The 19,666-nt window shown below is 39.7% G+C and overlaps 1 protein-coding gene across 2 annotated transcripts in view; it reads left to right on the top strand.

The window, feature by feature from the left end:
- Positions 1–19,666, top strand: part of MIGA1 (mitoguardin 1) — a gene marked incomplete at its 5' end in the record, with an annotated part of 97,094 nt that overhangs the window by 21,131 nt on the left and 56,297 nt on the right. For both annotated transcript variants that reach the window (XM_080658155.1, XM_080658154.1), the window contains 4 exons: positions 572–708; positions 10,599–10,725; positions 13,203–13,336; positions 16,750–16,873. In XM_080658155.1, the coding sequence (XP_080514281.1) occupies positions 572–708; positions 10,599–10,725; positions 13,203–13,336; positions 16,750–16,873 (522 nt within the window). The remainder of the gene's footprint in view (positions 1–571; positions 709–10,598; positions 10,726–13,202; positions 13,337–16,749; positions 16,874–19,666) is intronic.

Raw genomic sequence — 19,666 nt, forward strand, 5'->3', positions numbered from 1 at the left:
ATTCTGTGTTTTAAGGCATCCACTGTGCATCTTGTACTATATTATGTACAAGAAAATGATTTATATATTTTATTTATTTATTTATATTTTTATTGATTTCAGAGAGGGAGAGAAAGATAGAAACATCAGTGATGAAAGAGAATCATTGATTGGCTGGCTCTTGCACACCCCCTACTGGGGAATCAAGCCAACAACTCAGGCATGTGCCCTGACTAGGAATTTAACCATGACTTCCTGGTTCATGAGTCGATGCTCAAGCAGCTGAGCCACCCGGCCACGGGAGGTTCAGAGCTTTCAATATTTTTATATTAATTACATTAGATCATCAAATACTCCCCTAATTAATTAGATGAATGTTTTATTCTTCATTTAAGAATCAGATTTTAGCAATATTAAAAACATTTTATAAAAATGTAGATTTTAATATTGGTGTACATTTAATAATTTATACAATTGAATGAAATATGTTTTAAGATCAGCTTTGTGAATTAATATAACATAAACTTTGAAATTTTACCTGAAATTTATCATTGGACTTATGATACTTTTAATATTTACGTTTGTTTGGTAGGTTCAAGTTGTTCCAGTAGCAGACAGAATTTGACATTATCTTTAGGTTCTGTCAAAGACAAAGGATCTCAGTCTTGTAACTATGCTAATGGAGGACTTTTCAGTAAATACTCAGGTTCTGCACAGAGTTTGGCCTCTGTAAGTAAAGAAGAAAATTCATTATTCTTTTAAGTTTATCTATTGGTTTAAATGTTATACAATTACAGTAGCTCTTAATATGGAAAGAACCTTAAAAAAATCTGATTGAGCTTATTCTCTTCAGGCAAATGAAATTATCCTTTTGCTAAATATTTAGCCAGTTTGCTTCCAGGTTTTTTGAGTAAGTGATGTGGTCCCATGGGGTCCTATAAAAATGGTGGTGATATGGAAATGTTGTTTCAAAGCTACATGTTCTGCAAAAAGCTGGAAGATGCATCCAGACTTTGTACTAGGTCACAAAACTCACTTGATGAGTCTGCTTAGGTGAAAATGTTTGATTCACTGTAGCCAAGTATGGAGTTTTTCAACTCTGTCTTTGGAGTATTATTATAGTACTAGAGGCCCGGTGCATGAAATTCGTGCACTGGTTGGGGGGCGGGGAGTGTCCCTCAGCCCGGTCTGCACCCTCTTGCAGTCCAGGAGCCTTCAGGGGATGTCCGACTGACAGCTTAGATCCACTCCCCTGGGAGCTGCCGCGGAGGTGGGAGAGGCTCCCACCACCGCAGCTGCACTCGCTAGCTGTGAGCCCTGTGGGAGCACACTGACCACCAGGGGTCAGCTCCTGCGTTGAGCTTCTTCCCCCTGCTGGTCAGTGCACATCATAGTGACTGGTCATTCCACCGTTCTGTTGATTTGCACATTAGCCTTTTTATTTATTTATTTATTTATTTTATTTTTTAAAAATAAATCTTTATTCAGATTATTACAATTGTTTCTCCTTTTTCGCCCCATAGCTCCCCTCCACCCGGTTCCCAGCCCACCTTCTGCCCTTACCTCCCCACCACTGTCCTCATCTATGGGTGTATGATTTTTGTCCAGTCTCTTCCTGAACCTCCCCCCCCCCCATACCCCTTTCCCCCTGAGAATTATCAGTCCACTCCCTTTCTATGCCCCTGATTCTATTATATTCACCAGACTATTCTTTTCCTCAGGTTTTTAATTCACTTGATTTTTAGGTTCACTTGTTGATAGATATGTATTTGTTGTTCATAATTTTTATCTTTACTTTTTTCTTCTTCTTCCTTTTCTTAAAGAATACCTTTCAGCATTTCATATAATACTGGTTTGGTGGTGATGAACTCCTTTAGCTTTTTCTTATCTGTGAAGTTCTTTCTCTGCCCTTCAATTTTGAATGATAGCTTTGCTGGGTAGAGTAATCTTGGTTGTAGGTTCTTGCTGTTCATCACTTTGAATATTTCTTGCCACTCCCATCTGGCCTGCATAGTTTCTTTTGAGAAATCAGCTGACAATCGTATGGGTACTCCCTTGTAGGTAACTAACTGTTTTTCTCTTGCTGCTTTTAATATTCTCTCTTTGTCTTTTGCTCTTGGCATTTTAATTATGATGTGTCTTGGTGTGGTCCTCTTTGGATTCCTTTTGTTTGGCGTTCTGTGGGCTTCCTGGACTTGTAAGTCTATTTCTTTCACCAGGTGGGGGAAGTTTTCGGTCATTATTTCTTCAAATAGGTTTTCAGTATCTTGCTCTCTCTCTTCTTCTGGCACCCCCATAATTCTGATGTTGGTACGCTTGAAGTTGTCCCAGAGGCTTCTTACACTATCTTCAACTTTTTGGATTTTTTTTTTGCTTTTTGCTTTTTCAGTTGAGTGTTTTTTGCTTCTTTGTATTTCAATTCTTTGACTTGATTCTTGTGTTCCTTTAGTCTGTTGTTGGGTCTCTGTATAATATTTTTTATTTCAGTCAGTGTATGTTTAATTTCTAGTTGGTCCTTTTACATATCTTTGAGGGTCTCGTTATATTTATCGGCCTTTTCTAGGATATTCTTGAAAAGCCTTATAACCGTGTTTTTGAATTCTATATCCAGTCGTTTGTTTTCCTCCATTTCTTTCATTTGTGATCTGTTTCTTTGACGCCACATTTTCACTGCTTCCCTGAGTTGGCAGGGTAGATTTGTGTGCAAGGTTTCCTATATGGCCCAGTGGGTCGGCCTCCCCAGTTAACCTGAGGTGGACACTCTTGGTGCACCCCTTTGTGAACTGTGTGTACAGCCTTGTTGTAGTTAAGTCTTGATTGTTGTTGGTATCACTGGGAGGAATTGACCTCCAGGCCAGTTGGCTGTAAGGATCAGCTGTGTCTACGCTGGGAGAAGTTCGGTGTTGGAGACAGCCTTATAGGATTAGACTTGTCAAATTGCAATAGCCTCTGTGCTCAGCTTGGATGGGGTGGAGTCTCAGGGCGGAGCAGAAAGTCTTGGCTTCCCGTCAGCCTTGCCCTTGTGCGCGTGCGCGCCTGAAGACCTTTGCCTTCCCTGGCTCCCAAGTCTCTGCCCGAGAGTCCAGATTCCCCCCACAAGAGCGTGGGTCCCCAGGGGCTCGCCTGGAACTGGGGTTCAGTGCAGTCAGAACTGGGGCTCAGTGCAGTCAGGAGCTTCGTACTCCCTTCTGCTAGGGAAAGCCTGTGGCAACCTCCGCAGCCTTTGTGCACACTGGCGTGCACGCCTCCGGAACCCTGCCTGCCGGAGCTCCCCAGGGTCTCCCCCGGGTCTTCGAGTCTCCGGGTGCCTTTCTCTCTACCTGACAGTCCAGACTCCCCCTGTATGAGCCTGGGTCCACGGGGTTTCGCCTGGGACTGGGGTTCAGTGCAGTCAGAACTGGGGTTCAGTGCGGTTGGGGGCTTCCTTCCCCCTTCCGCCAGAGAAAGTCAGCCAGGCTCTCAGCCGCCCTTCCCTCTGCGCGCACAAAGACCCTTTGCCATACCTCCAATTCTCTGTGAGCTTTTCTCTTTCCTTCTAGTTGTAGAATTTTCACTCAGCCAGCTTTCCTGTGGTTCTGGATGGTGTCCGTTCTGTCTTTTAGTTGTAGTTTAGAAATTGTTGTGTGAGGCAGCAGTTTAGGTGCTTACCTATGCTGCCATCTTGGTTTCTCTACTCCATTAGCCTTTTATTATATAGGATTGATTGACAAGTGAGGAATGAAGTTACTGTTTGTTTAAATCTAGTATAGTTTAAAATTATTTAAAAAAATCGGTAGTATATGCAATTGTTAAATAAAGAAGCAAGAAATGTACAGTGAAAGATGTGTTCCTGATCCTCTCAATTCCTCCCTCACCTCCCCCCCCTTGAGACAAACTGACATTTTCTTATGTATAATCTTTCAGGGAATGCATGCCTCTATCATCATATATATTCATTTATTTTTTATTTTTTTGTATTGATTTCAGAGAAAGGAAGGGAGAGGGAGAGAGATAGAAACATCGATTGGCTGTCTCTTGCACGCTTCTTACTGGGGATAGAGCCTGCAACTCTGACATGTGCCCTGATGGGGTATCAAACCTGTGACAACTCCTGGTGCATAGATGATGCTCAACCAACTGAGCCACACCAGCTGGGCTCGTGTGTATTCATTTAAAAAAATAGTTTACAGTATACCATATTTTGTTCTGTAACTTCAATATTTTGTTAGAATATATAGCTGCCCCCCCCCTTTTTTTTTCAAGGTATTTTATTATTTTTCAGGGTTTTTTTTTTTATTTCAAGAAAAATGATTTTAAATATAATAATGTTACATGCAATAAACCTTAATATTTCAAGAAAAACCATCTTAAATATAATAATGTTACATGCAATAAACATTAATATCTCAAGAAAAACTATTTTAAATATGATAATGTTACATGCAGTAAACACCAATTATTCAAGAAAATAACCTTACATATATAAAATTACATGCAATAAACAATATTTCAAGGACAAAAGGATTTTAAGTATAATAATATTACCAAAACTGTACTAACATAGTATGATATCACAAAAGTTGTAGGAAATACTAAAAATCTGCAAAAACAGGATTACTTTTATTATGTTCTAGAATATTTTTCCCCCCTCTGGCTCTATTTTTGTTCATCAGTTTATGTTGTTCATTATATCCCACAAATGAGTGAGATCCTATGATATCTATCTTTTTCCGACTTGCTTATTTCACTTAGCATGATGCTTTTAAAGTCTGTTTTGTTGGATATGAGTATTGCTGCTCCAGCTTTTTTTTCTTTTCCATTTGCATGGAAAATTTTTTTCCATACTTTCACTTTCATCTTGTGTGTGTCTTTTGTTTTGAGGTGGGTCTCTTGTAGACAGCATATAGTTGGGCCATGTTTTTGTATCCACTCAGCTACCCTACACTTTTTGATTGGAGCATTTAATCCATTTATATTTAGGGCTATTATTGAGAGGTACTTATTTATAGCCATTTTAATTCTGTATGGCTACGTTTCTCTTCCTGTTTCTTCTTCTCAGCAATCCCTTACAGCAATCCCTTTAGCATTTCTTATAATGCTGGCGTGGTGGTGATGAACTCCTTTAGCCTGTTTTTGCTGGGAAGCTCTTTATTTGACTATCTATTTTGAATAATAGCCTTGCTGAATATAATAATCTTGGTCTCAGATCCTTGCTTTCCATTACCTTGAGTACTTCATGCCATTCCCTTCTGGCCTGTAGATTTCTGATGAGAAATCAGGTGTCAGCCTTATGGGGACTCCTTTGTAGGTAACAGTTTTCTTTTCTCTTGCTGCCTTTAAGATTCTCTCTTTGTCTTTAATTTTTGGCATTTTAATTATGATGTGTCTGGGCGTGGGTCTGTTTGGGTTCTTCTTGTTTGGGGTTTTCTGTGCCTCCTGAACTTGTGACTTTTTCCTTTACCAGGTTAGGGAAGTTTTCTACCATTATTTCTTCAAACACCTTCTCTATTCCTTTCTCCCTTTCTGCCTCTTCTGGCACACCCACTATTCTAATATTGTTATGTTTCACATTGTCCCACAGCTCCCTTAGGCTGTCCTCCTGTTTTTTAATTGTTTGTCTTTTTGGTTCTCTAATTTAGTGTTATTTTCAACTCTGTCTTCTAATTCACTGATTTGATCCTCAACTTCCCCTAATCTGCTGTGTATTCCTTCCAATGTGTTCTTTATTTGTGTTATGTCATTCTTTATCTCAGACTGTTCTTTTTTCATAGTTACTATTTCCTTTTTCATACTGTTGAGCATTTTTAACATAATTACTCTGAACTCTGTTTCAGATAAATTTCTTTCTTTTTTTTATTTAATAAATCTTTATTGTTCAGATTATTAAAATTGTTCCTTTTTCCCCCCCATAGCTCCCCTCCACCCAGTTCCCACCCTCCCTCTGCCCTTATCTTCCCCCCACTGTCCTCATCCATAGGTGTATGCTTTTTGTCCAGTTTCTTCCCGCACCTCCCACATCCCGTTCCCCCAAGAATTGTCAGTCCACTCCCTTTCTATGCCCCTGATTCTATTATATTCACCAGTTCATTCTGTTCATCAGATTTATTATTCACTTGATTTTTAGATTCACTTGTTGATAGACATGTATTTGTTGTTCATAATTTTTATCTTTACCTTTTTCTTCTTCTTCCTCTTCTTAAAGAATGCCTTTCAGCATTTCATATAATACTGGTTTGGAGCTGATGAACTTCTTTAGCTTTTTCTTATCTGTGAAGCTCTTTATCTGCCCTTCGATTTTGAATGATAGCTTTGCTGAGTAGAGTAATCTTGGTTGTAGGTTCTTGCTATTAATCACTTTGAATATTTCTTGCCACTCCCGTCTGGCCTGCATAGTTTCTGTTGAGAAATCAGCTGACAGTCGTATGGGTGCTTCCTTGTAGGTAACTAACTGTTTTTGTCTTGCTGCTTTTAATATTCTCTCTTTGTCTTTTGCTCTTGGCATTTTAATTATGATGTGTCTTGGTGTGGTCCTCTTTTGATTCCTTTTTTTGGGGGTTCTGTGCGCTTCCTGGACTTGTAAGTCTATTTCTTTCACCAGGTGGGGGAAGTTTTCGGTTATTATTTCCTCAAATAGGTTTTCAGTATCTTGCTCTCTCTCTTCTTCTGGCATCCCCATAATTCTGATGTTGGTACGCTTGAGGTTGTCCCAGAGGCTCCTTACACTATCTTCAAATTTTTGGATTCTTTTTTCTTTTTGCTTTTTCGGTTGAGTGTTTTTTGTTTCTTTGTATTTCAACTCTTTGACTTGATTCTTGCGGTCCTCTAGTCTGCTGTTAGGTCTCTGTATAATATTTTTTTATTTCAGTCAGTGTATGTTTAATTTCTAGTTGGTCCTTTTTCATATCCTCGAGGGTCTTGCTAAATTTATCGGGCTTTTCTAGAAAATTCTTGAAAACCTTATAACCGTGGTTTTGAACTCTATTCCAGTCGTTTGTTTTCCTCCATTTCTTTCATTTGTGATCTGCTTCTTTGTCTCCGCATTTTGCTGCTTCCCTGAGTTGATAGAGTGGCTTTGTGTGCTAGGTGTCCTATAGGGCCCAGTGGCTCAGCCTCCCCAGTTACCTGAGATGGACACTCTTGGTGCACCCCTTTGTGGGCTGTGTGCTCAGCCTTGTTGTAGTTAAGTCTTGATTGTTGTTGGTATCACTGGGAGGAATTGACCTCCAGGCCAATTGGCTGTGAGGATCAGCTGTGTGTATGCTGGGAGAACTTCTGTGCTGGAGACATTCTTATGAGACAAGACTTGCAAAATTGCAAAAGCCTCTGTGCTCAGCTTGGATGGGGCGGAGTTTCAGGGTGGAGCCGACAGCCTTGTTTTCCCATCTGCCCTGCCCTATGAGGCCCCTGGGTCTCAGTGTCCCTTGGTAATCGCTGCAAGCACCTCTGAGAGAAAGCCGCCCTTGAGTTTTGCCCGCTGCCAGACAGTCCAGTTTCTCCCCGAATGAGTCTGGGTTCCCAGTAACTCACCCAGAACTGGAGTTCAGCTCAGTCGGGAGCTTCCGTCTCTCACCTGCTTTAGAAAGCCAGCCGCGCACTCAGCCTCTCGTGTGTTCAGCAGTCAGTCCTCTCTGTGTGCGTGTGCGCCTCCGGACTTCTGCCTTCCAAAGCTCCCGAGTCTCAGTGTGCTTTCTCTTTTTCTGACAGTCCAGATTCCCCCCAAATGAGTCTGGTTTCCCAGCGTCTCGCCCGGGACTGGAGTTCAGTGTAGTCGGGAACTTCCTTCTCCCATCCACTTTAGAAAACCAGCCTGGCTCTCAGCCGCCCGTGCACACAGCCGCCCGTCCTTTCCGCGTGCGAGTCACCGTACCTCAGCCTTTTGCAGCTCCTTTGAGTCTCAGTGTGCTTTCCTCTTTTCTTCTAGTTGTAGAATTTTCACTCAGCCAGCTTTCCTGTGGTTCTGGATGGTGTCTGTTTTGTCTTTTAGTTGTAGTTTTGATATGGTTGTGCGAGGCAGCAATTTATGTGTTTACCTATGCCGCCATCTTGGTTTCCCCTCCAGATAAATTTCTTTGCTTCCTTTATCTCTTCTTCTGGAGAATTGCTAATTCTTTCATTTGGGGGTTGTTTCTTTGTTTCCTCATTTTGGTGGTCTGTTTGGGTTTGTGACTATGATTTAGGTAGATCCTCTATACATCTCAATCTCTAGTGCAGGACAGTGTTAAAGGCTGTTTCTAATTGGATCAGACAAAGACTCAAAGCCTCCAGAGACCACCTCTGTCTACAGACTAATAGGATTCCGGCTTGAATTGCCCCCAGGCAATCATCCTCAGGTGTGGTGAGAGTTTTTTTTTCAATAGGGTGGGGCAGTTGCTTCTGTCTGGAGGCCAATTGTTACTTTTAATCTCCTAAGTGGCCTCTGGGCAAGGTGTTTTCCAATACGGTGTGTAGACTGTCTTCCCCCCAGGCAAGGCAGATGTCTATATGGGAAATATGTCCTCGGGCAGCAGATGACTCAGCCCAGGAAACTTGGTGTGTCTGCCTTCTAAGCTTTATCCCGGTAGTCTCTGCTTTCACAGCTCCAGTCCACTTCACCCTCCCTCTGCTGGAGCACAAGGTGGGTGGCTCCACAGGGAATTTTTGTGCATTGGCCCTTTAAGAGGGTGCCTGAACTTTCAGCTGCCACTTCCTGGCAGACAGCACCTCATTCCTTTTCACAGCTAGATGTTATGTGGGTACCGTCCTCAGTTTGTTGCTCTCTGCTGGGGAGCCCAGCTTCAGGGTTAGATCCCAGAGTTCTCAGTGGCACCTCCCTTCCACAGCTGAGATATCTCTCTAGGACTTCAGTTGCCGTCTGTGGGTGCCCGGCCAGCCCTTTCACGCCTCCACCCCTCCTATCAGTCTTTATGTGGTCTCCACCTTCAGTCCTTGGGTATCAGGGTTCTCTCCTGTGAGTTTTCCATTGATTATTCGGGAAGCCTTTCCGTATTTCAGTTGTAATTCCAGCTTGTTCCTGGGAGCGTGTCTGTGCAGCCATTTTTAATCCATTTTATTTTATCTGCTCCATTCTTAAATGCCTAAAAAATATAACAAATTTTTAAAGGCTATTCTATGGCAGGAACAACTAGATCAAAGGTCTGCAAGCTTTCAGTTCCTCTGTGAAACTGAGCAGGATAATGAAGTACATATATGGCCATGCTATAATGTGGACTACTTCTGTGTCAGAGAAGTGCCTCTGTTTTGAATTTTCTTTACTGGAAGTTGAAGCTATTCTTGACAAGGAGATAGAAAAAGGGAATATTATGATAATATTGTGAGTAACAAGACTTTAGAATCACTTTACTATACTTGCCTCGGTGACCGAGGGAGGCCCCTACCAGGTCTGTGAACCCAGAGTTCTGCCCTTTTAAGATGCCTAAATCAGGGTCATGACAATGGGAGTGGAATGAAGGGGACAGGGCCTACAGAACTTGGTAACTGAATATGAGAGGTTTGTCGGGGAGAGGTGAAAGATCACTTTTTGTTTTCTATTTGAGAAATTATGGGGAGGGAAGTTCGTACTACTAGTAAATTTAGGAGGAAGAAGAGTTCTTGTTGTACTTTTTTGATATAATGTTTGAGATGCCAGCAGAAGAGCCAGGTGGAGTCACCAGGTAGGCAGATGGAAATGTGGGTTTAGATTTCTCAAAATAGGGCAGATTTGGAGTTAGAGATTTGGAAGTTATCTGCACAGAGGTGACTGAAATGCTTGGCTCAGTGAACCTTGTTAGAGAAGGGAAGGGGGTAGAGGCTTTTTAATTTTCGTTATCAATTAGAGAACGTGTGATAAATTTTAAATGGAAAATACGCTATTGTAAAAAATAATATAAACAGAGCCACTTTAAAATGTAGTCAGAACTGCTATCCCAGAGAAACTGCCTTGCAAGTCTTATTGTACCTCAAATCTTTGGAATGTAAAACCAGGGTAAAATAACTTTTTTTACTAGGCCTAAAGCAGCATTATACCCCAAATAACTGCAAAGATAACAAGAAATCAGAAATATTATGACTACCCTGACTAATGACTGCCAGATGGAAAATGAAAAACATGGTTTAGAATTAGCATCACTATTCTAGTTTTTCTGCACTTACAGAAATGCCTTCCTCATCGAGTAGCTGGCCCCCTTTTCTTCCTCATAAATACCCCTTGCCTTTCTTTCCTACTCAGAATACTAATAGGACTTCAGCCTGAATCATTGCTTCCTGAGTTACTTGTGGAACTCTAATAAGTGTTTGTTGCCTCTCACTTTACCCTTTTATTTTTGGGTTAACAGTAGTTACCTCAAATCAAAGTAGGTGTGGATAACATTTATAAGTAAATACTTAATAAACCAGTGAACTATAAAAAACTGCTTGATTTTTGATGGAAATAACTGATTTATGTTAAATATATTGTTCTACTTGTGTATTTTTGAGCAAATAAAGACTCAGAATTTTTAGGGTCTTAATTTGATTAAATAAATCAGATTTATTTCTTTAAATAGAAATAATATGGATTGTTTTGCCAGAAATAGGATTTATATAAATAATTTATAAACATAAAAAGTTATAAAATACTATGAGAAAAAAGATTTTGAAGTAACTTTTATCCATCTTAATTTTAGGTCCAGAGTGTCAATTCTTGTCATAGCTGTGCTTGTGGCAATTCTAATTCCTGGGACAAAACAGATGAAGATGATATTAAACTTGTTAACATTCCTGTGACTACTCCTGAGAACTTATACTTGATGGGTAGGAATAACATAATAAAGTTTTAAGATATATTTCTTTAATGTGAAACTAAAGAACTATGAATGGTTCTAAGGGAAACAACTATAATTTTAAAATGTTCTTATATCTACTGAATCTAGTGTATATAACACAATCTATTGTATCAGTTTCCTGAGGGTGCTGTAACAAATTACCAGTTGGTGGCTTATAACAGCAGAAATTTATTATTTCAGAGTCCTTGAAGCGAGAAGTCTGAAATCTTGATCATTGGGTTGAAATCAAGGTGTCATTAGGGCCATGCTCCCTCTGGAGGCTTAGGAGAGAATCTGTTTCTTGTCTTTTCTAGTTTCTAGTGGCTTCTGGCTTGTGGCCTCCTAATTTAAGTTCCTGCCTTTCTCTTCATTTACCTTTCTACCTAGCTATCATTGGTTTTCTTCTTCTATCCAGAGAAGATTTTAAACAGAAAGAGGCCTGTGTTTTACATCTCTTGGCTTGACCATGAGCACGTCTAGAAAATCTCACTGGATCTCAGAAAGAGAACCAGAGCATGCTTTTCACTGTTCTTCTCTACTCTATTTCAGGCTATATTCCTTTTAATGAAAGGACATTCATATTAATTAAAAAACAAAACCAAAAACCCTTGATGTAGCTCCCAGCCAGTGAGCAGTAAAGGAGATGATGACTTGTCAGGACTGTGTGCCTCTGAATGCACTCTGATCATCTCCAGTAGTATCACAGTAGGTACTCCTGCCTGTGGGGAAAGGTATAAGAGTAGTTCTTTTGCCACCTTTTCCAAATGTCTTCAGAGCATTAAGCTCACTATGCTTCTAGATTACTCTGTGTCTAGTAAACCTACCTCACAGCTTCTCTTGGAATATTGAAAAGAAATAGAGCAAAACTAGAGAAGCGGGTAGGAGTCTGAGTATCATAGAATCAGGATTGGTAAGAGCCTATGGATCACCTGATCCCCCACCTATTGTTTCAATGCCCTTTACAAGACTGATGACATAAAAAAAAAAACATTGGTGACGTATTTGAATTTCTGTTACAAAACGGCTGATATGTGATAGTTTGGGCCATGTTCCTCAGTGAGACAACGCTGTTGTTAGATCATTCTTCCTTATGTTTAACCAAAATAACCAGATGGCTAGAGAGTGGATGGAGTGAGGAAAGGCTGAAGGAATTAGAATTGTATGATTTGGAGAAACGAGAGTAAATAGTAATATACAGTCATTGACTTTTAAGTGCTTAAATTTGTTAGAAGGAAGAGGTAGATAGTGATTCTTTGCTACAAAAAAATAAAACAATGAGGAACGGCCTAAACTGCATTTATAGAACATGTTATTTTTTTAGAGTTGCAGGTTCTCCAGATAATTGAAGAAATTATTTTAGAGGAGAGGTATTCTTTAACTATCACATCTTAAAAACGTCTTGAGAAAAACTTGCCCAGATTCTTAAGCAGCTTTTAGAGATATTTTTCTTTTATATGTATAGAGAAGTTAAAGTTTTGAAATATTTTTGTTTTGGTAAAGCTTTTTCTTTTAATATGGAAAAAAAGGGCACATATTCACCCATTTTTTTCTACATCAGCAGGGATATGAAATTCCTAATTGAAATATCCTTTGTAGGTTCTTCCCATAGTCTTATATAGTTTTAATTCTGGCCCAGCAATTTAACCATCCAGGTCAGCAAATTGGTATCTTATCCATTTAAGACATCATTTTGTGGAAAAAAGGATAGAAAATGCTGTATTCTAACTCCCATGCTATTATCTTTCTTCTAAGCTTTATTCTTTTCTTCTTTTTTTTCATTTTCTTTTGTAACATTGAATTGCTTTTCCTTTAAAAAAAAACACACATATTTTTATTGATTTCAGAGAGGAAGGGAGAGGGAGAGAGAGAGATAGAAACATCAATGATGAGAGAGAATCATTGATTGGCTGCCCCCTGCGTGCCCTCTACTGGGGATGAAGCCTCAACCCGGGCATGTGCCCTTGACTCGAATTGAACCTGGGACCCTTCAGTCCGAAGGCTGATGCTCTATCCACTGAGCCAAATTAGCTAGGGCTACTCTTTCCTTTTGAGAACCTTTATAAACCTGAGAGCTTCTTATCAAATAGTTTATTTTACTTACCAGTTTTCATTTTAACTCAAGGGTTATTTTGAAAGATAGTTGTGTGACTATAAAAATTTGCCATTATTGTTGGACTTTCGATGAATTCAAGATACTGTTCTAGAAAAATCCTAAGCACCATATACATTTGAGTTACATTTTTAAATTTCTCTCTGATTTTTGGTTAACTGGAACTACTGGAATACATTGGGAAATTAAGATTATACTATGAAATGATGTGAGCATAAAATTATTCTTTAGTGCCGAAATTACTGTCAGATTGTTTGTCATTGATGATAACAGTATGAAAAACACTTGAGACCCCAGATGATTTTATTTTGGCATTGGTTTTGCTTACTTACAATTGTTCTGTTCTTAATTTTTAGGTATGGAATTGTTTGAAGAGGCATTGCGTCGATGGGAACAAGCTCTAACCTTTAGAAATAGACAGGCTGAAGATGAAGCCTGTAGCTCCATTAAATTGGGTGCAGGAGATGCCATTGCTGAAGAAAGTGTAGATGTAAGTTAAGGGTGATTTATCTGAGAGTGGTCTTCATAGTATTGGAGGAATCAAACTATTTTTATTGTTGATTCAGTGCACTTGCTTTCTATGGTATTTAATAATAGAACTGCTTATTTTCTCCCCTAGGATTATTTGGGGCTATTTCTTATTGGGCTTTTTCTGTTCAGTTACTTGTTAAATTCCAAATTTGCAAATTATCATCAAGTTTCCTGATTTTCTTTTCTTTTTTTAATTTAATAAATCTTTATTGTTCAGACTATTACAATTGTTCCTCTTTTTTCCCCCATAGCTCCCCTCCACCCAGTTCCCACCCCTCCCTCTGCCCTTCCCCCCGCCACTGTCCTCATCCATAGGTGTACGATTTTTGTCCAGTCTCTTCCCGCACCCCCCACACCCCTTTCCCCCCAAGAATTGTCAGTCCACTCCCTTTCTTTGCCCCTGATTCTATTATATTCAACAGTTTATTCTGTTCATCAGATTTTTTATTCACTTGATTTTTAGATTCACTTGTTGATAGACATGTATTTGTTGTTCATAATTTTTATCTTTACCTTTTTCTTCTTCTTCCTCTTCTTAAAGAATATCTTTCAGCATTTCATATAATACTGGTTTGGTGTTGATGAACTCCTTTAGCTTTTTCTTATCTGTGAAGCTCTTTATCTGCCCTTCAATTCTGAATGATAACTTTGCTGGGTAGAGTAATCTTGGTTGTAGGTTCTTGCTATTCATCACTTTGAAAATTTCTTGCCACTCCCGTCTGGCCTGCATAGTTTCTGTTGAGAAATCAGCTGACAGTCGTATGGGTGCTTCCTTGTAGAAAACTGTTTTTGTCTTGCTGCTTTTAATATTCTCTCTTTGTCTTTTGCTCTTGGCATTTTAATGATGTGTCTTGGTGTGGTGCTCTTTAGATTCCTTTTGTTTGGGGTTCTGTGCGCTTCCTGGACTTGTAAGTCTATTTCTTTTACCAGGTGGGAGAAGTTTTCGGTTATTATTTCCTCAAATAGGTTTTTAGTATCTTGCTCTCTCTCTTCTTCTGGCACCCCCATAATTTTGATGTTGGTACGCTTGAGGTTGTCCCAGAGGCTCCTTACACTATCTTCAAATTTTTGGATTCTTTTTTCTTTTTGCTTTTCTGGTTGAGTGTTTTTTTGTTTCTTTGTATTTCAACTCTTTGACTTGATTCTTGCAGTCCTCTAGTCTGCTGTTAGGTCTCTGTATAATATTTTTTATTTCAGTCAGTGTATGTTTAATTTCTATTTGGTCCTTTTTCATATCCTTGAGGGTCTTGCTAAATTTATTGGCCTTTTCTAGGAAATACTTGAAAAACCTTATAACCGTGGTTTTGAACTCTATATCCAGTCGTTTGCTTTCCTCCATTTCTTTGGTTTGTGATCTGTTTCTTTGTCTCTGCATTTTGGCTGCTTCCCTGAGTTGATAGAGTGGCTTTGTGTGCTAGGTGTCCTATATGGCCCAGTGGCTCAGCCTTCCCAGTTACCTGAGGTGGACACTCTTGGTGCACCCCTTTGTGGACTGTGTGCACAGTCTTGTTGTATTTAAGCCATGATTGTTGTTAGTATCGCTGGGAGGAATTGACCTGTGAGGATCAGCTGTGTGTACGCTGGGAGAACTTCTGTGCTGGAGACACCCTTATGAATGAAGACCTGCAAAAGCCTCTGTGCTCAGCTTGGATGGGGTGGAGTCTCAGGGTGGAGCAGACAGCATTGGTTTCCCGTCAGCCCTGCACTATGAGGCCCCTGTGTCTCAGTGTCCCTCGGTAATCGCTGCAAGCACCTCTGAGAGAAAGCCACCCTTGAGTTCTGCCCACTGCCAGACACTCCAGTTTCTCCCCGAATGAGTCTGGGTTCCCAGAGTCTCACCTGGAACTGGAGTTCACTACAGTCGGGAGCTTTTGTCTCCCTCCCACTTGAGAAATCCAGCCGCATACTCAGTTGCCTGCCCTCTCCTCATGCGCGCCTCGGTACCTCTGTCTTCCGCAGTTGCTCTCAGTCTCAGTGTGCATTTCTCTTTCTTGACAGTCCAGTTTCACCCCGTGTGAGTCTGGGTCCCCAGAGTCTCACCCGGAACTGGAGTTCAGCGTAGTTGGGAGCTTTTGTCTCCCTCCCACTTGAGAAAGCCAGCCACGTACTCAGTTACCAGTCCTCTCCGCACGTGCATCTCAGTACCTCTGCCTCCTGCAGCTCCTCTGAGTCTCAGTGTGCTTTTCTCTTTCCTTCTAGTTGTAGAATTTCCACTCAGCCAGCCTTCCTGTGGTTCTGGATGATGTCCGATTTGTCTTTTAGTTGTAGTTTTGAAACTGTTGTGTGAGGCAGCAGTTTAGGTGTTTACCTATGCTGCCATCTTGGTTTCTCAAGTTTCCTGATTTTCTAAGAATGTATAGAATTAAAGCAGATATGATTTCTAAAGGAATTTGTAAATGTCTGTTTTGTGCTTTGGATTTAATTAAGTTCCATTATATTATTAGAACTCACATTGACTTAGAGCTGGATTGGTACTTACTGATCATCTAGGCTAGTGATTCTCAAATTTGGGCATGCATCAGAATCATCTGAAAGGCTTGTGAAAACACAGATTTGCGAACCCCACCCCTAGGGTTAAAAAAATTTTTTTAAATGTTTTTTATTAATATCAGAGTGAGGAAGGGAGAGGGATAGAAACATCAGTGGTGAGAGAGAATCATTGATCATTTGCCTCCTGCACACTCCCTTTTGGGGATTGAACCCATAACCCAGGAATGTGCCCTGACTGGAGTTGAACTGTGACCTCCTGGTTCATGGGTCAGTGCTCAACGACAGCGCCATACCAGCCAGGCCCGGGGTTTTAATTCAGTGGGGCTGAGGTAGGTACTGAGAATTTGCATTTCTAACAAGTTCCCAGATAATGTTGATGCTGCTGGTCCAGGGACCTTACTTTGAGAATCGCTGATCTAGTCCAACACAATTTCACAAAGACTCTGAGTCTCTGAGAACTGAGGTGATTTAGCCAGAGGCACAGCTAGAACCCAGGCCTCCTGACTTCTGTCACAGTATTCTTACCACCCAACAGTAGTTTTTTTTTTTTTTTTTTTTTTATATTTTATTGATATTTTACAGAGAGGAAGGGAGAGGGATAGAGAGCTAGAAACATCGATGAGAGAGAAACATCGATCAGCTGCCTCCTGCACACCTCCCACTGGAGATGTGCCCGCAACCAAGGTACATGCCCTTGACCGGAATCGAACCCGGGACCCTTCAGTCCGCAGGCCGACGCTCTTTCCACTGAGCCAAACCGGTTTCGGCCAACAGTAGTTTTTTATATCCCATACTTCCCTGCCTTTTATTTAAAAGTGGGAAATGTTTCTGAGTTCAACATTGAAATATAATTTTGCTGTGTTACTTTTTCTCTCTTTGTAGGATATTATTAGCACTGAATTTATCCATAAGCTTGAATCTCTGCTGCAAAGAGCATATCGTCTCCAAGAGGAGTTTGAAGCTACGCTGGGGGCATCAGATCCTAATTCTCTTGCTAATGATTTTGGTAAGATGGATATTTTACATGGTTTTTATTAAGTGTGTGGTTTTATTTTTTATATTCTTGTAATCATTTAACTATATTAATATGGTTACATATTTTTTATGAAATAGCAAAGAGCAAAAATGTCCTATCATATTTATTGTTTTTTCTTTCAGTTTTATTTTTCAAGTGAACTTAATGGCTTTAAGATATAAAGTCAAATCTTAGCTGGTGTGGCTCAGTTGGTTGGAGTGTTGTTCCATGCACTAGAAGGTCTCTGGTTCAATTCCCAGTCAGGTTGTGTATGGGAGGCAACAGATCAATGTATCTCTCACATCCATGTTTTTCTTGCTCTCTCCCTCTCCCCCTTCCTTCCTCTCTAAAATCAAATATTTTTTAAAAGATATAAATTCAAGTACTGGTAGTAGGAAGGATTGTGACATTATTTTATTTTTTTTAATTTTTATTTTTAATAATATTTTTTATTTTCATTTACAGTTGACATACAATATTATATTAGTTTCAGGTGTACAACCTAGTGATTAGACATTTATATAACTTACGAAGTGATCATCCTGATAAAAATAGTATTCATCCGACACCTTATGTAATTATTACAATATTATTGACTATGTTCCCTATGCTATACTTTACATCCTCATGACAATTCTGTAACTACCAATTTTTTTCCTTTTTATAATTTATTTTTTTAAAATTTCTTTATTGATTAAGGTATTACATATGTGTCCTTATTCCCCGATTACCCCCCACCTCCCATTCATGCCCCCACTCCCCTGTTGTCTGTGTCCATTGATTAGGCTCATATGCATGCATATAAGTCCTTTGGTTGTTCTCTCCCCCTTACCCCCATTGTCCCCTACCTTCCCTGAGGTTTGACATTCTGATTGATGTTTCTCTGTCTCTGGATCTATTTTTGTTTATCCATTTATGTTGTTCATTATATTCCACAAATGAGTGAGATCGTGTGATATTTATCTTTCTCTGCCTGGCTTATTTCACTTAGCATAATGCTCTCCATCTCCATCCATGTTGTTGCAAATGGTAAGAACTCCTTCTTTTTACCACAGCGTAGTATTCCATTGTGTAGATATACCACAGTTTTTTAATCCACTCATCTGCTGATGGGCACTTAGGCTGTTTCCAAATTTTAGCTATGGTGAATTGTGCCGCTATGAACATAGGGGTGCATATATCCTTTCTGATTCGTGTTTCTAGTTTCTTGGGATATATTCCTAGAAGTGGGATTACTGGGTCAAATGGGAGTTCCATTTTTAGTTTTTTGAGGAAACTCCATACTGTTCTCCACAGTGGCTGCACCAGTCTGCATTCCCACCAGCAGTGCACGAGGGTTCCTTTTTCTCTGCATCCTCACCAGCACTTGTCATTTGTTGACTTGTTGATGATAGCCATTCTGACAGGTGTGAGATGGTACTGCATTGTTGTTTTGATTTGCATCTCTGATGATTAGTGACTTTGAGCATGTTTTCATATGTCTTGGCCTTCCTTCTGTCTTCTTTCGAAAAGTGTCTATTTAGATCATTTGTCCATTTTTTGATTGTGTTGTTTACCTTCTTTTTGTTAGTTGCATGAGTTCCCTGTAAATATTGAAGATTAAACACTTATCATTGATATCATTGGCAAATATGTTGTCCCATGCAGTGGGCTTTCTTGTTGTTTTATTGATGGTTTCCTTTGCTGTGCAAAAGCTTTTTATTTTGATGTGATGAAATTGCTTTGGCATATGTCAGAGATTTTCTGCCTATGGATTCCTCTAGTATTTTTATGGTTTCCTGTCGTATGTTTAAGTCCTTGGTCCATTTTGAGTTTATTTTTGTGTATGGTGTAAGTTGGTGGTCTAGTTTCATTTTTTTGCATGTATCTGTCCAATTTTCCCAACACCATTTATTGAAGAGACTGTCTTGACTCCATTGTATGTTCATGCCTCCTTTGTCAAATATTAATTGAGCATAATAGTTTGGGTCTATATCTGGATTCTCTACTCTATTCCATTGGTCTATATGTCTGTTCTTATGCCAGTACCAGGCTGTTTTGAGAACAGTGGCCTTGTAATACAGCTTGATATCTCGTATTGAGATCCCACATACTTTGTTCTTCTTTCTCAGGATTGCTGTGGCTATTCAGGGTCTTTTTTTATTCCAGATGAATATTTGGAGAGTTCGTACTAGGTCTGTGAAATATGCCGTCGGTATTTTAATGGGAGTGCATTGAATCTATAGATTGCTTTGGATAGTATGGATATTTTAATGATGTTGATTCTACCAATCCATGAACATGGTATTTTCTTCCATCTGTTTACGTCTTCCTCTATCTCTTTTGTCAGAGTCCTGTAGTTTTCCGTGTATACGTCTTTTACCTCCTTAGTTAAGTTTACTCCTAGGTATCTTAATTTTTTTGGTGCGATGGTAAATGGGATTGCTTTTTTAGTCTCTCTTTCTGTAAGTTCATGACTGGTGTATAGAAATGCCATAGATTTCTTGGCGTTAATTTTGTATCCTGCTACATTGCCGAATTCATTTATTAAGTCCATTAGTTTTTTGATGGAGTCTTTCAGGTTTTTAATGTACAATATCATGTCACCTGCAAATAAGGACAGCTTTACTTCTTTTCCAATTTGGATGCCTTTTATTTCTTCTTCTTGTCTAATTGCAATGGCTAATACTTCCAGTACTATGTAGAACAAGAGTGGTGAGAGTGGGCATCCCTGTCTTGTTCCTGCTCTTAGGGAAATGGATTTAGTTTTTGCCCATTGAGTATGATGTTATCTGTAGGTTTATC

This window comes from Plecotus auritus, assembly GCF_963455305.1.
Source record: "Plecotus auritus genome assembly, chromosome: 2".
Classification (NCBI taxonomy): domain Eukaryota; kingdom Metazoa; phylum Chordata; class Mammalia; order Chiroptera; family Vespertilionidae; genus Plecotus; species Plecotus auritus.